A 13,350-nucleotide genomic window follows, 5' to 3' on the forward strand; every position below is an offset into this window, starting at 1 on the left:
GTCAAGTTCCCGCGTGTGCATTTGTGTGTCCGTACACCAGCGCCAGGGAGAGCAGAGGTAGAGCGAGAAAGGCGAAGAGGGAGAGAGAGAGAGATGCCCACGGCACAGCCCGCCATCTCTCAGTTCCAGTCCAGTGCCTGAGGAAATGTACCCTGATATTAGCTATTAAAGAGCAGATTGTCAGGGGAGCCATGCCAGCACTGACAGCAGCTGTACAATGGAGCAGGCTGCAGGGAGGCAGGAGGCTAGCTCAGGCTTTTTTTTTTTCCCCCTCACGTCCCCATCGGCAGCTGACGTCCTCCTCCACCCTCTCACCCCACCCTCCTCCACCCAGAAAAAGTGCCCATGTGCCTAAGTCTCCCCTGCCTACGCGGTGGGTTGGAAAAAGCCCTCACACACAGACGTCAGAGACAGCAGCAAACCTGATGAGTGTGTGATTAGACTGGCTTCATACCTGCGCTGTGCTGCAAATGTTCTCATTTGAGGGGATTTTGTATGGCGGCGTGTTACGAGCAGAAAACTTCCCAACTGAAATTAGATGCGGATCATTTGCTCTCAGATGAAATTGGAAAGAGATAAATCAGTGTGAATTCAAATGAACGACTCCTGCTGCTGTTAAATATCTGAGATAATGTTGCTTTTTTTTTTTTTTTTGGTTCCCTTCAACAAAAAAGATGATTGCAAGCGTCGATGCACACTTATTTGTGAATGCAAATTCTTCACCTTATCAATCTTTTATTCTAGGAATATTCAACCGTGACTCTTTTCTCATTTACTCACTTTGAATACTGACAAGAGGGAGGGGAAAAAAATCATAAACGTTGAATGAAATTTGACAGAGCTCAAGAGCCATGAGGGATTTCTGTCCTTTAAGTTGTGACAGCATATAATAAGGCCCAATCATTTTAATTAAAGAGCTTAATCCAGCTTCACTGAGAAAGGTAATCAGATCTCCGGGGAGCCTTGTGATTGCCTGAAAGCCTAAGTAGAGTGGAAGGATTTCAGAGCGGCGTTTCTCCTCTATCGCCAGAGCAAATCTCAGGGGAGAGTCAGGAGAGGCTGAGGTACAAATGGAGGGAAGAAAAAGAGCGGTGTCCTGTCTCGAAGGGTCGCAGCACCTGTCCCGATCTCCCTTTCTCTCGATTCTCTTCGTCTTTGTTGCCTTCACCACTCCCACCCTCTCAATTTCTCCCTCTTTAATTGTGTTCCTTACTCGATTACTCTCTTTTAATGTTATCTCTTTCCTCTCACCTTCTCACGTCCCTTGCCCACCTCCACTCCTCTCCTCCCCTCTTTCTCTTTCTTTCTTCTTATTTCGCACACTTGATTTTCCCCTGCTGTTCTGGCCCAAAGTTTGCTTACTTTTCTAGTTTCACTTTCATTTAACTTTTCACTTTCTCTGTCAAAATCTATCCCCCTTTGTTCTTGTTTCTAATCCTTTCCTTTCTTTTACCTGGCCTCAGTCTCTCTATCTCTTTCTTTGTCTCCCTCCTCCGCCTTTGCTGTCGGACCCCGCTCGCCCATACCAACTTTAGATTGATCACAGTCATTACCTCCATTAATGAGAGGGGATTGAGTTCTTAACTGGGCCTTGCAGAGCCAGTTAGGTCACACTGACTGGGGATATGGATTACTGGAGGCTTCCCAGAGTGCAGGGCGTCCTAGGCCAGCCAAAGTACACTTTAATCACCTGCCCTTCCAACAGCAAATGGCTCTTTAATGACACCGTGGTAGATGGGTTCACCCCGACACAAGGGCAAATACATGCATGACTTAACATGGGATGGCCTCACCAACCAGGCTCTGTAATAAGCAGAGAGAACCTTTCTTGTTCTTGCTGATTGTTGCTCATTTACCTCACACTTCTGCCGCACAAGATTGCTACTCATTATCAGATTATCATTAGATTAAACAGGCACCAGCTCTGACTTCTATTGTCCTTACTATTGGTAGAATTAAAGTAATACTCCGTTACATGTTGGCAAGTATGCTTGTTACCTGCTTGAATCATTCCCCTTATTGGGAGATTAGTTTAACTCAGCCTAAAGAGTGGAAGCAGAGGGAAACGGCTAGCCTGGCCTAGTCCAAATGCCTAGCACCTCTAAAGCACAAGATTGGAAATGATAAAAGTCACTTGCCAACTGAGCAATCTCCATCCGCCGATGAAGACTGTAAGATGCAGTTGAAAACTCTGGAAAACGGCAGTAAGTAGACCTTGAGAAAACGGCATGGAATGAAGTCAAAGTAATGTTTCCCAGGTGAGGAATGAAATTTCACGCCCAGTGTTAGATCTGTTGGAGGCTGTTTGTTTCGTCTGTTAACTGTTTTCCCTCCTTCCTGTCTGTCCTAAACAAATCATGGACTCGTCTCTCCACTGAATTCACAAAGATGAAATTGATATCGATCTTCACTCTCCAGGTTATCAGAGCAAACAAGTAGATTGCCAAAACCTTGGTGTGTTCCTTAATAATAGCTCCTGGCAAAGTTTCCTAATAAGAATATGTCAATTTTCTGACTGATCGAGGTATCTGCTCTCCCCAACTTTTCTTACAAACGATGTAAGATATAGCAGCTATGGAGATGCTGGTGCATTTTCTGCTTCTCTGTCTTTGACAGAGTAAAAATCTCTGGAGAGAAACTAATGTAGATTATGTTTCCCAGCTGCTGACAGATGGAGGACATAAAATCTAAACAAAAGCAATCTGTGCTGTGAAGTACATCTGTAAAAACACCACAGCAAAGACTTGGCACCAATGAGTAATCCCTCAACAAGACCAGTGAATCTCCGATCACCACTTTAAGATTACTCTGACTGCATTTATTTTAGCTCCCCCCTGGTAAGAGCACCAGACAAAAGCAGCTGAGTGACAACTCACAGGCAAAGAATCGCTGGCTCACATGAATGCCAGACCTTTACTTGTACTTCTCTGGACCCACGGTGGGTCTGGTGGCCGTGCCATTGAATCGCTGCCCAGAGAAGCAGGTGTGATGGCAGCCTTTTGGTCGCTGGTGAGCACAGCGAGATCGAGCGAGCTAATCGCTGTGATTTCAGGTTGTTTTGATGGCTGGCACACCGACATGGAACGGGAGTAGGTAGTGGTTAATTGCGGGGGGGAAAGAGGTTGCTGCCGCTCTGCTCGTGGCATAAACATTATTCATCAGGAGTGACAAGGTCAGCCGCATCATAAATAGTTCACAGATGGATTATTGTTCTTCTAGTAATGACCTGGGCTTGATGGGACACGGTAATGTAACGTTAGACTTAGGTCACTGATGACAAACCGGGTTTGATAACAACTGATATATTGCTTTTGTTGAGCATCTGTAATGTAATGAAAATGAAAATGAAAATGAATTTAAAAAATATATTTCATGTTGGAAATATAAACTTTTTTGTTAGCTGCTATTATCATTTTGATTTATACTGTCTTAGAGTTCAAATCTAAAAGTCATGTCTTCTTTTTTTGTTTTCAGATTAATGTGCTCTTGCAAAAGAAAAAAGAAGCATAAACAGAATGTAAATTACACACAGCTAATAAGTGAAGTCACCTTTTCAGAGCTGAGTCCACGGACTTTAAATGTAACAATCCAGAATAATGGCCTTTTCATGCCAGGTGTTGTTCTTTAGATCAGCCATCAACTGATATCTGCAACATCTAAGCACACACAGACATACAGGTAGAGCTGATTTCATCCCAGGTGCACCACACTGCACCAGTTACCGTCCTCCGCTGGTAACAGTAATCAATAGGCGCCCTTGCTTAAGGACATCTGGTCATGTGATGGACAGATCTCGTCAGCTGCAGCAGCGACACTGACGGAGTGAGAAACATCACAGCTGCTGAATGTGGTTTCACTGACGACACCATGGTGAACCATTTTACTATCTACAATATAAAGGCCTGTTTTACTTTGGTGTGTGTCCAAATGAATTAGCAACTCCAGGCTTAAATTTCTGGATGGGCTTTCTCCACTGTGTTTTGGAAAAAACATAATCTTAACAGTCAGTCGCTGCTTGAGGTTCCAGTACTTTAGGGTCTTGTTCACAAGTGATGGTGAGATGGAGTGTGACGTTCACACTCAGAGGCAGAGTGGTGCAGCTTCGGCAGCGATGCAGACACTGTACTGGACTATAGTGGTAAAGAGGGAGTGGAGATGGCAAAAGCTTTTGATTTAATGTTCCAGCTCTCACTTATGTCAACAAATGCTCAAAAACAAATAGTTTTCACAGAATGGTTAGACGGATGCTAAGGACCACACTGGAAGTTAAACAATCATTAGCAACTGCCATGCTTGAGACTTCTTTCATCAAGTCCCAGTAGGGCTGGAGGCTAAAGCAGGAAGTCACAAAATGAACTCTTCCACCATTCTTCTGCGCAGTGAAATCATCGCCATCACACCTTCGACCTCCCGTCAATGCCAAAATCCCACTGGATGTGTGGTGTGGAGGTCAGTGTATATGGTTTCAAACTTAGTACTCAGCTCAACTTTTGCCAAAGTCTGGTGGGAAATCAGTGTGGTGTCTGCTGGTATGGGTCACACAGCTGCCCGAGAGAGCACGGCATCTGTCTCTCATGAAAAAGAGACAGATGCTCTTGGTCTTTGCCCTGTCATACTTACAGGTTTGGTGGCCTGTTAGTGAAAAGACGAGGAGCTCAGAAATCTGGAGGGAGCTTGGATTAGAGCTGCTGCTCTTTTGCAAAGAAAGGAGCCATTTTAGGTGGTTCAGGCATCTGATCAGGATGCTGCCTTGACACCTCCATGTCCAAGTGGAAAAAGACACCAGGGATGACCACAAAGGGGATTATGTATCCTATGTGGCTTGCAGACATCTCAGGATACCCCAGGAAGAGATGGAGGATGCGCCTAGAGAGTAGGACGTAGGGGCTATTTTCAACTGCCACTGCAACAGAGACCTGGATAAGAAAAGGCAGTTGCAGTCTGTTTCATCCGAGGGTAAAGAAATGTTGGGCTTCACGATTTAAAGTCTGTGCAGCTGTGAGAAGCAGAGCCACAGGGTGGTGTCTGTTTTGGCTTTTTGTTTTATTTTTGCTGCTGATTCAGAGCAGACAGGCCTGCTGTGTAAACACAGTCAGCACACCAGTAAAAAGAGTGTAGAGCCTGAGCAGTGCATCAGGACGCTGCTTCAGCTTCCTGAAGTTCACTGTTTGAAAATCACTGTTTGCTGTTACTATTGTCTTCACTGATAAACCTTTTTGTTTAGATGTAAAATATACAAAAGCCCCTTTGTTTATAATAAAAGCCATAATTTTACTCTTAAATACACCACCACTATCATTTAGGCTCTACTCATCAACACTGCAGAAAATAAGGCATTTGTTTTCCTTTGTTTTATGATTTTACTACATATTGTTAGAACAAATCCGCAGTGCTTTACCTGTCTGCATCTCAAAGCAGGCGCCCTGCTCCTGTTCATTACTTCATAGATTTAATTCAAAACATGCAGACAGTTTCATGAAAGTGCTGCAAATTTCATAGCTGGAGTCAGTCAGCTGTAAGAGGAGAGTATTACAACAAGTACGAATGTGCCTCAAACCCATTTCAGAGGTTAATGGATTAGATTCTCACAAACACTGAAATACTAAAAAAAGAAAGGGAAAAAAACCCCACAACGAAGAGATTTAAAAAGATCTGAAGCATTTAGCTGAAGCTTTCATCCAGAGTTTAAGTCCAACAGTAAAATAAACCTCATTCACTGGATACTGTTCAATACTTTAGCTTGAATAAATGGACATTTGTCTTCTGTTTCTTCTAATGTAAAGGATGACTGTGCTTCTCACCATAGGTCGTAACAGACACATACCCGCTGCTCTGACCTCTGATGTATTTTTTAACCCGTGGCAGAAGCGAACGACGATGTAACTTGGAGCACTTTTGCGGCGCCGACTGCCAACACCTCCGCTGGGATAAATAAGGACCATATATAATGGCTCACAAAAATAGCGTGACATAATTCACTATTGATTTGCTCTCCTGGCTGGCCGATCTTCATTTTGTGACACCGGAGTGCGGAGAACTCAGAGGCATTGGCATCGATCAGGCAGTGCTGCCAAGGCAAAAATTTCATTTTCGTAAATGTGGCAGCAGTCTTCTGTATTCCACACGCTGACATGTGCTGTTGTTTTATGAGTCAGATATATTGATCCACCGCTGTCTTTTTTTCCCTAAAAACATCAGACAGTTCTATCAGAGCACAGCAGCTATTCGCATAACAAGTTAATGTGATTTCATGAACTGACAGAGGATTAGAGGTCTGATTGCTTTGCAGAGCTGTCCGCAATAATATAGATCCCACTGGTTTGATATGTGTACGCATAATATGGTAAATAATCAGTTATCTCCTGCACATCTCATCCTGTGAGCTTGGCTTTTTCTTTTAAAGCTTTTTTTTTATTGTAATAAATAGAAATTAGAGCTGCTCGTCTCTGGTCTAGAAAATTAAGTCTGTTTAGTCTGGTCTCAGTTTGGACTGCTCTGCTGCTTGTTTGGTTTGTATTGGTCTTAATTCTATTTTTTTTTTTTAGAAATACAAATGGTTAAGCTTTGGCAGGGGATTATATGTGATCCCATCCTGAGACGGTTACTTACTGCACAAGCCTAGGAATACAGTATCTATCCTGCGTAGTCATTCCTACTTCTTATTCTACATTTAATGAAGACATGCACCTACAGACCTTGTCTATACTTGAGTAGTATTGGATAGTTACAGTCATTAGTTAAAATCCCTTATTATTGACTGAGCATTTACAGCATCTGTTTTACCATGAAACACGAGCAGCAGCAGCATGCGTCCCCATGTGTCCCAATACAAAAAAAGCAGATACAGATTCTGGTGGATACGTCTAATTGCTGGTGTCTGGGACTGTGTTCTTTCGCTCTGCATACATTAGTGGATGGTGATGGATTAGGTGTTGAAATAGTTTGTGGTACTTCCTGTCTTAATTGACACAAGCTTTTCGAAGGGTGATCATTTTACGTCAGCACTCTGGTTCGTGGCAGATGTCTCGTTCACTTTGTGGCCAAACGGGGCTTTAAAATCACTGTGCCGTAGACACTTTGTTAACTCAATTATCCACAGCAACTTTGTATTTCTGAGGTTGTTGTGACTTGAGGTGTCGCTTTCTGAGCTCACAGCTGAGGACTCGTCTTTCCTATCACACCCTTGATACCACAAGTTCCTAAAGAACTGCTAGATGTTTGGCTTGAAATGTATGGTGGCTCTGAGAGCTCACTGCAGTGCAAGATGAGAAAAAAACATACACATAATGAAAATACCTTTACCGATTTTGCAACACGTACACAGCATTTAAAATAAGAAAAAAACAAGAAAAGCTTCCGGGGACACTAAAATTTGGTGACCATGGTGATCACTTCATAGTGTTATCAAGAGCATATATTGGATATTCTTATTTCCTTCTAAAGGAAATAAGCCATACTTTTTAATCTTCTTCACTTGTTCTCAAACTCTTTGAGCCTCGTTTTGTAAGTGGCTTAAACTTAAAAGTTCACACACAAATGGAAATGAACAGAATATCTGAGTTTCAGATAACCCTTCCTGTTACTGCACAGCCACACTGATTTTTGTTTTGTGTGTTGGTTTTGTCTCCTATGTCTGAGTCTCAGCTGTCGTGACACTCTTAGTTCACTACAAAAAAAAACAAGATTCTCCAAAGTCTGAAAAGGAAAAAAAAAACATGCTCCGCCACCTGTTGATAGAACGATGGATGAAGCCATACGATTCAAAACAAATCATGTATTTCTTTCTACAGATGGCGTCCCCGGTGCAGCGCCCCTACCGCTATCTCCTGTGCTCAGACCAGCACAACCCTTGGCAACCACTACGATGCCAACGCCGGCGCCTGTGGCCTCGCCGATAGTCCCGAACAGCACGGCAGCCACAGCCCCAGAGACTACCTCAGCTGCTGGAGGGGACGACAGTCAATCAAAGCTGAACTCACCCTCAGAACCAGACCTGGAGCCCGAGGCCGAACCCGAGGCAGAGACAGATATGGAAACAGAGGAGGAGAAAGCTCGACGTCTTCTGTACTGCTCGCTCTGCAAAGTAGCGGTCAACTCAGCGTCACAGCTGGAGGCTCACAACAGCGGTAAGAGACGTGCAACGACATTTGATGCAAATATAAACATCAGCTGAGCGTTGGAGGTAATTATGACAGAGATATTTAGAGAGAGAGAGATTGTGAGCACAGGTGTTTACCAAGCTACATCCTACATGTGTTGTTTTTTTTTTTTTTGGCTCATCAAACACTGTGACTTTAACATGATTGTTCCATTCAGTGTTGAGTAATTTCCATGAAAACCACAGCATCAGTACTGAAATGAAATGGTTTTGTGAGTTGATGCTTTTTGTGAGTTGTTATCTGCTGCGTTTCAAAACACAATCAGCCAGCAGCAGTGCTGAAGTGTTCTTTGTCATCACAGTTGAGTTGTATTGGCTTTCTTAATAAATCATTGTCCGGCCCTGAAAAAAGGCACACACACACACACACACTTAATTTTTTTTTTTTTGGGGGGGGGGGGGGGGGGGTTTGTTGGTGGTTTCCATAGGAACCTTATATCCAAATTTGATCAGGTATTGTGAGACATCCTTGCTTTCAAAAGCAAAGATTATATTCAATCAGTGTGTCAGACAAGTTCCTAATACCTTATTCACACATACACACAATACACTGAGTCACCTGTGTCTTCAGTCAGAGTTCCATGTGCAAGAATGTCCCACTGCTTTGCCTTACAACCATTTTTACTGAAGGTTTGAGCAAGAATTGTTCAGATTTAGATTCAGATTTAAGTACAACAGACCACTGGTTACACTGGATTATGCAAGTGACCTCAGAGTTACTGTAGCCAGGCAGTGAAAGTTTCCCGTGTGAACTCATATTGATAAAGTTTGTCCGTAAGCGAGTGTGAGACCCTTCCACATTGTTGTAGCTCATTCTTGACAAGTGGGTGGATGTTGTTTTTTTTCCTCCAGCGTCTCTGCAGTATCCTGTTATCTGTTGTTATAGCCAAAATATTCCATCTCCTTTCAGAGGAGAATCCAGAGTCTTCGCCTTCAGCAGCTGAACCCAAGACGAAGAGTTTTGCAGAACAACAACCATATATCCAAAGTACATGTACAAAATACATCAGTCACATGCACAGTACCGCAGCTTTTATCTATGGACATATTGCTGTGGTGTTTTTATGTGCAAAATACTACGTACTGCGTTGTTTTATCAGCTGGTGTTGCAAGAGCAAGCACAGCAAAGGTTTTCATGGAGGCGTCCATCTTGGTTTTCTGATTTCTTGTACTGGTAAATTACTTACTTTAAACCAAACCATGATCTTTCCCTAAATCCAAGTTGTTTTTGGTCCTAAACCTAAACCTTTACTGTCACATCATAAAATGCTTAGTTGTTTCTTTTACTTGTATCAGAGGGTGGAGACCAAAGACTCATACGGCTGTTTAGTTTGGAGAATTTCTTGCTTTTAAATGTTGGCTTTGAGCCATGATGGCACTTTACTGCAAAGCTTCGTATTTTTCATATATTTCATGTATTTTAAAACCCCAGTTGTTGTCCACTTCAGCTATTTCAGTTTTCATTCTGTGAAATAAAATTAAATGGCTCAGTGGTTAGCGCTGTCCCCTCACAATAATAAGGTTTAAGTCCACAGACAGGGCAGAGTGGATGGACTGAAATAAACTGAATGGCTGTTAAGTTGGTCTATGAGTGGAGGTAAATGTTGAAGGTGAGATTTGGACCCAGAGGTGAGACCAGTTAGAAATCACTGGAACAGAGGCACCATTCCCTTCTTTACAGTCTACTGGTATCCATTTCCAGTTTTATAGCTGTTGTGGTGTTGCCTGTTCCTCATTTATTTATACACTGTATTAATGTTACTTCTGAATTTTAAAATCTTCAGGCCAAATAGTGTTAAAGTCATGACCTCTCTCTCTCTCTTTTTTTTTTTTTTTTGAGCCAGATTAAGTTAATGCCAGATAATCCACCTGTACAAAAGATTCAAAATTCACAAAAGGCAAAGCATCAGGCTGCAAATGATGACTGACCCAGGGAGCGAGCTGCTGAAACCCACTGTGCTGCCTGTGGTGCTGACAGCTGACTGGGCTATAACTGGCTCATTAATACACCAGTATGGGTCACTGGTTCCATCCTTGAATCTCCGGCGTGGTGGTTATTTTTCCCTGGAATTGCATTATGAATTATTTGTGGCCCTTTAAGGCCATTCATTGCATTTGGACTGTAATAATATATTGTTTATTTCCCCTGATGTTTCATCATTGTGTGAGGAGGGTTAAGGATTGGCCTTTTCTGGTCTGTGTCAAAAGTAAAGGATCGTTCTTAATGAAATCCCAATCCATCCCTTCACTCCAGACACGACACAGCTCAGGACAAATGTGTAACTGTCGCACCAGTTTAACAAGGTTTTGGATCAGGATCCTTTCTCATATTACAGTTTCTTCATGTTTCCCTGATCAGAAAATCCTCTGATCTCTTTCAGGCAGCATTTGTAGGTGAAGCTCATTCACTAACCAACCTGCCACTTGTTTGAACCTGCAGGTACGAAGCACAAGACAATGCTCGACGCCAGGAGCGGCGTGGGCTCCATCAAGTCCTTCCCCCGGCCGGGAGTCAAAAGCAAACTGGCTACGTCCTCCAAATCATCGACGGGTCTGCAGAACAAAACGTTTTACTGTGAGACGTGTGATGTGCATGTCAACTCAGAGACTCAGCTAAAACAGGTGAGAGGGATGGAAACGGAAACTGTCTGAAACACTGAATCACTGATGAACTGAGAAAAATGGATTTGCTGTATATATATATGTAAAACTTAGGAGGAGCGAGTGAAGGAAAGACAGATTGGAGTAATGTATGATTATACTAACAATTATACTAACAATGCAAATATACTAATTAGTAATCTATGATTGGACAATCACTGCTCAGGGGAAGGTTTTAGGAGATTTAAACTTAGCAGTGAATATTTTACTGCAGTCATTTAAGAGCTTCTTTTAAGTCTCACTCAAAATGTTTACACCGGAGTTACTGGGAGAAATCAGGATAAGGCAGGAAAATACATATGCTCTGAAGAATCGTAGTGATATCGAGCTGCAGCATTAAGTGTTCTTGTTTCAGATTGATGACACTGGCCTCTACAGTAAGAGAACACACAATTTACTGTGTTCATGTCTGAACTGTACAAACAGCCTGCTGTTCATTGCAGAGGACCCACTTATTTAATCTCATTTGCTTCAGTGTCAGATTTTCCTTTTTGTTGGATTTAAGATTTTTTTTTTGGGGTAAGATTCACCACTACTAGTAATAATGATCTTTTCCTCTTATCCTGCCGCGCTGCTGTCACAGCAAAGCTTTCCGTCTCTGAATGCTTTGTCATGGACAGACACTCTTGTAAAAACTCATAAGAAATCTGGTTAAGCAGACACAGCAAATGGCAAGGAAATCAGGTTACTCCAGTAAGAATAAAGCTAACCGAGTTTAACCTAATCCCTCTTCTCGAATAAGGAAAATGTTTTTAGTTTACATGATGCTGAGAAAAAAAAAAACAGGTTAGTATGGAAATGTGAGAATAATCTTGTCTCTTTGTGATATTTTCCTTAGTGTTGCTTGGCTGAAAACTGCCTAGGAATGTGTATCTTGCTTGTTGCTTTGGGGCACTCCACAAATCTTCTTTTCTTGTTGCTACTGATCATTCTGTCATGGTGGGAATTTCATCTACAATACTTGAAAACCACTCAGTTTTGTCTGAGCTAACCTTGAGATTTCTCACCGAAAATAGACAGGCTTTGTATGAATTTTTCATGCGGGGGACTTTTACTGAGTACTTCTGAATAGCGGCGATTCTCTGTGAAAAGAATCCAGCATGACAAATTTCAGTTACAGCTTGAAACCAAAGGAAAAAGTGTGATTGTTAAATCCACTGCAAGAACTTGTGAAAATCAGACCCAGCCAGAAATATGCCTTTTGTTCTCCACGTGCACTCACACTGAATTCTTTATTGGCTTGAGGTTACAGAGTAGTTTTGATTATGTGATTTCAGATTCTGGTATTATACTTGTTTATTCAGATCCACTAGTTGTTTATGCTCTTTTAACATCAGAAAGCATTTAATATTGCTTCTCTGCTTCCATTCTCAACACGACATACTGCATTTAATAAGAGGACCTAGTGTACTGTTTGGTAAATGCTGCCTGCACTATACTGGTGATATAACTGCAGTCATTTTCACTATGGGGGGGCTCCAGTCACAGTGAAACCTTTAAAGCTGAAATGCTTTTCGCCTTGAGACGGGGGGTGTATTTTTAGTCCTGCTTCCTTTTCCCCTGTTGGTCAGGATCTACCCTAAAATGGCATTTAGCCTGAGGTAACTGGAATCTATAAAGCATCACAGCCAATTTGTAATAATTCTTTAAACAACAACAACAACAAAGAATTTGCCATGAAACTGGGTTTGGATATTCATAGTCCCAAAGGACTCACAAGACTTTTACATTGGTAACCTGCTAACCTGACTAACTTGATAACCTGATAAGCCATCTTGAGAACTGATGGTTGGGTTTCCATTAAACCTTTTGTGGCTATTCGTGCTCCCAGAAGATGAATCACGATCACGATCTTTCCGCTTGCCGTAAGGACAAACTTTTCCTAAGGCATGAGGAACTTGTAAATTGTAAAATTATCTGCCATCAAGCCAAATAGAGCGTGCTATCATAAATTAGAGGTAATGGCAGCAATATGGCACAATTACTGTAGAAATTTCACTTGAATAAGCAGACTGTAATCAAACTTGAAGGAAACTCAGTAACTGTGAACAGCAAAAGAGGCAAATCCAAAGAAACGCAAGGAACCGAACACAAGAGCAAACTCAGGAACAAGCATAGATGAACTGACAAGGGGACAGGGGAACACAGAGACTTAAATACACAAGAGCTAACTGGGAACAGGTGATACGCATTAGGGCGGGGCAGACTATCACAAAAGGAGGGGGAAAAAACACAGGAAGTAATATCAGCACAGGGACATTTGAGTGATGTCACTACAAAATAAAACAGGGAATACTAAACAGAACCAAAGAAACCAAAACAAGAGTCCGTAAGAGTGACTACAGGGGCTGATCATGACATGTTCATTCACTGCTGGTGAAGAGGAACCGGGACGATCAGCTTCTGCATTGTTTTTCCCTCTGTCGCTGTGGTTACACAGCAAGCCGTGGCTATTTGAGAAAACTTCAGCCAGTGCGGAAAATAGTTGTGTGCCTCCACGAGAGCCTCAGCCAGCCTGTCTCGCTGCGCAC

At 42.4% G+C, this 13,350-nt stretch overlaps 1 protein-coding gene across 1 annotated transcript in view; it reads left to right on the forward strand.

The window, feature by feature from the left end:
- The window catches only part of znf385d (zinc finger protein 385D), a 63,190-nt gene that overhangs the window by 45,892 nt on the left and 3,948 nt on the right, over positions 1–13,350 (forward strand). The window contains exons 5-6 of the mRNA XM_041043404.1: positions 7,791–8,126; positions 10,599–10,780. Of these exons, the coding sequence (XP_040899338.1) occupies positions 7,791–8,126; positions 10,599–10,780 (518 nt within the window). The remainder of the gene's footprint in view (positions 1–7,790; positions 8,127–10,598; positions 10,781–13,350) is intronic.

This window comes from Toxotes jaculatrix, chromosome 8, assembly GCF_017976425.1.
Source record: "Toxotes jaculatrix isolate fToxJac2 chromosome 8, fToxJac2.pri, whole genome shotgun sequence".
NCBI classification, from domain to species: domain Eukaryota; kingdom Metazoa; phylum Chordata; class Actinopteri; family Toxotidae; genus Toxotes; species Toxotes jaculatrix.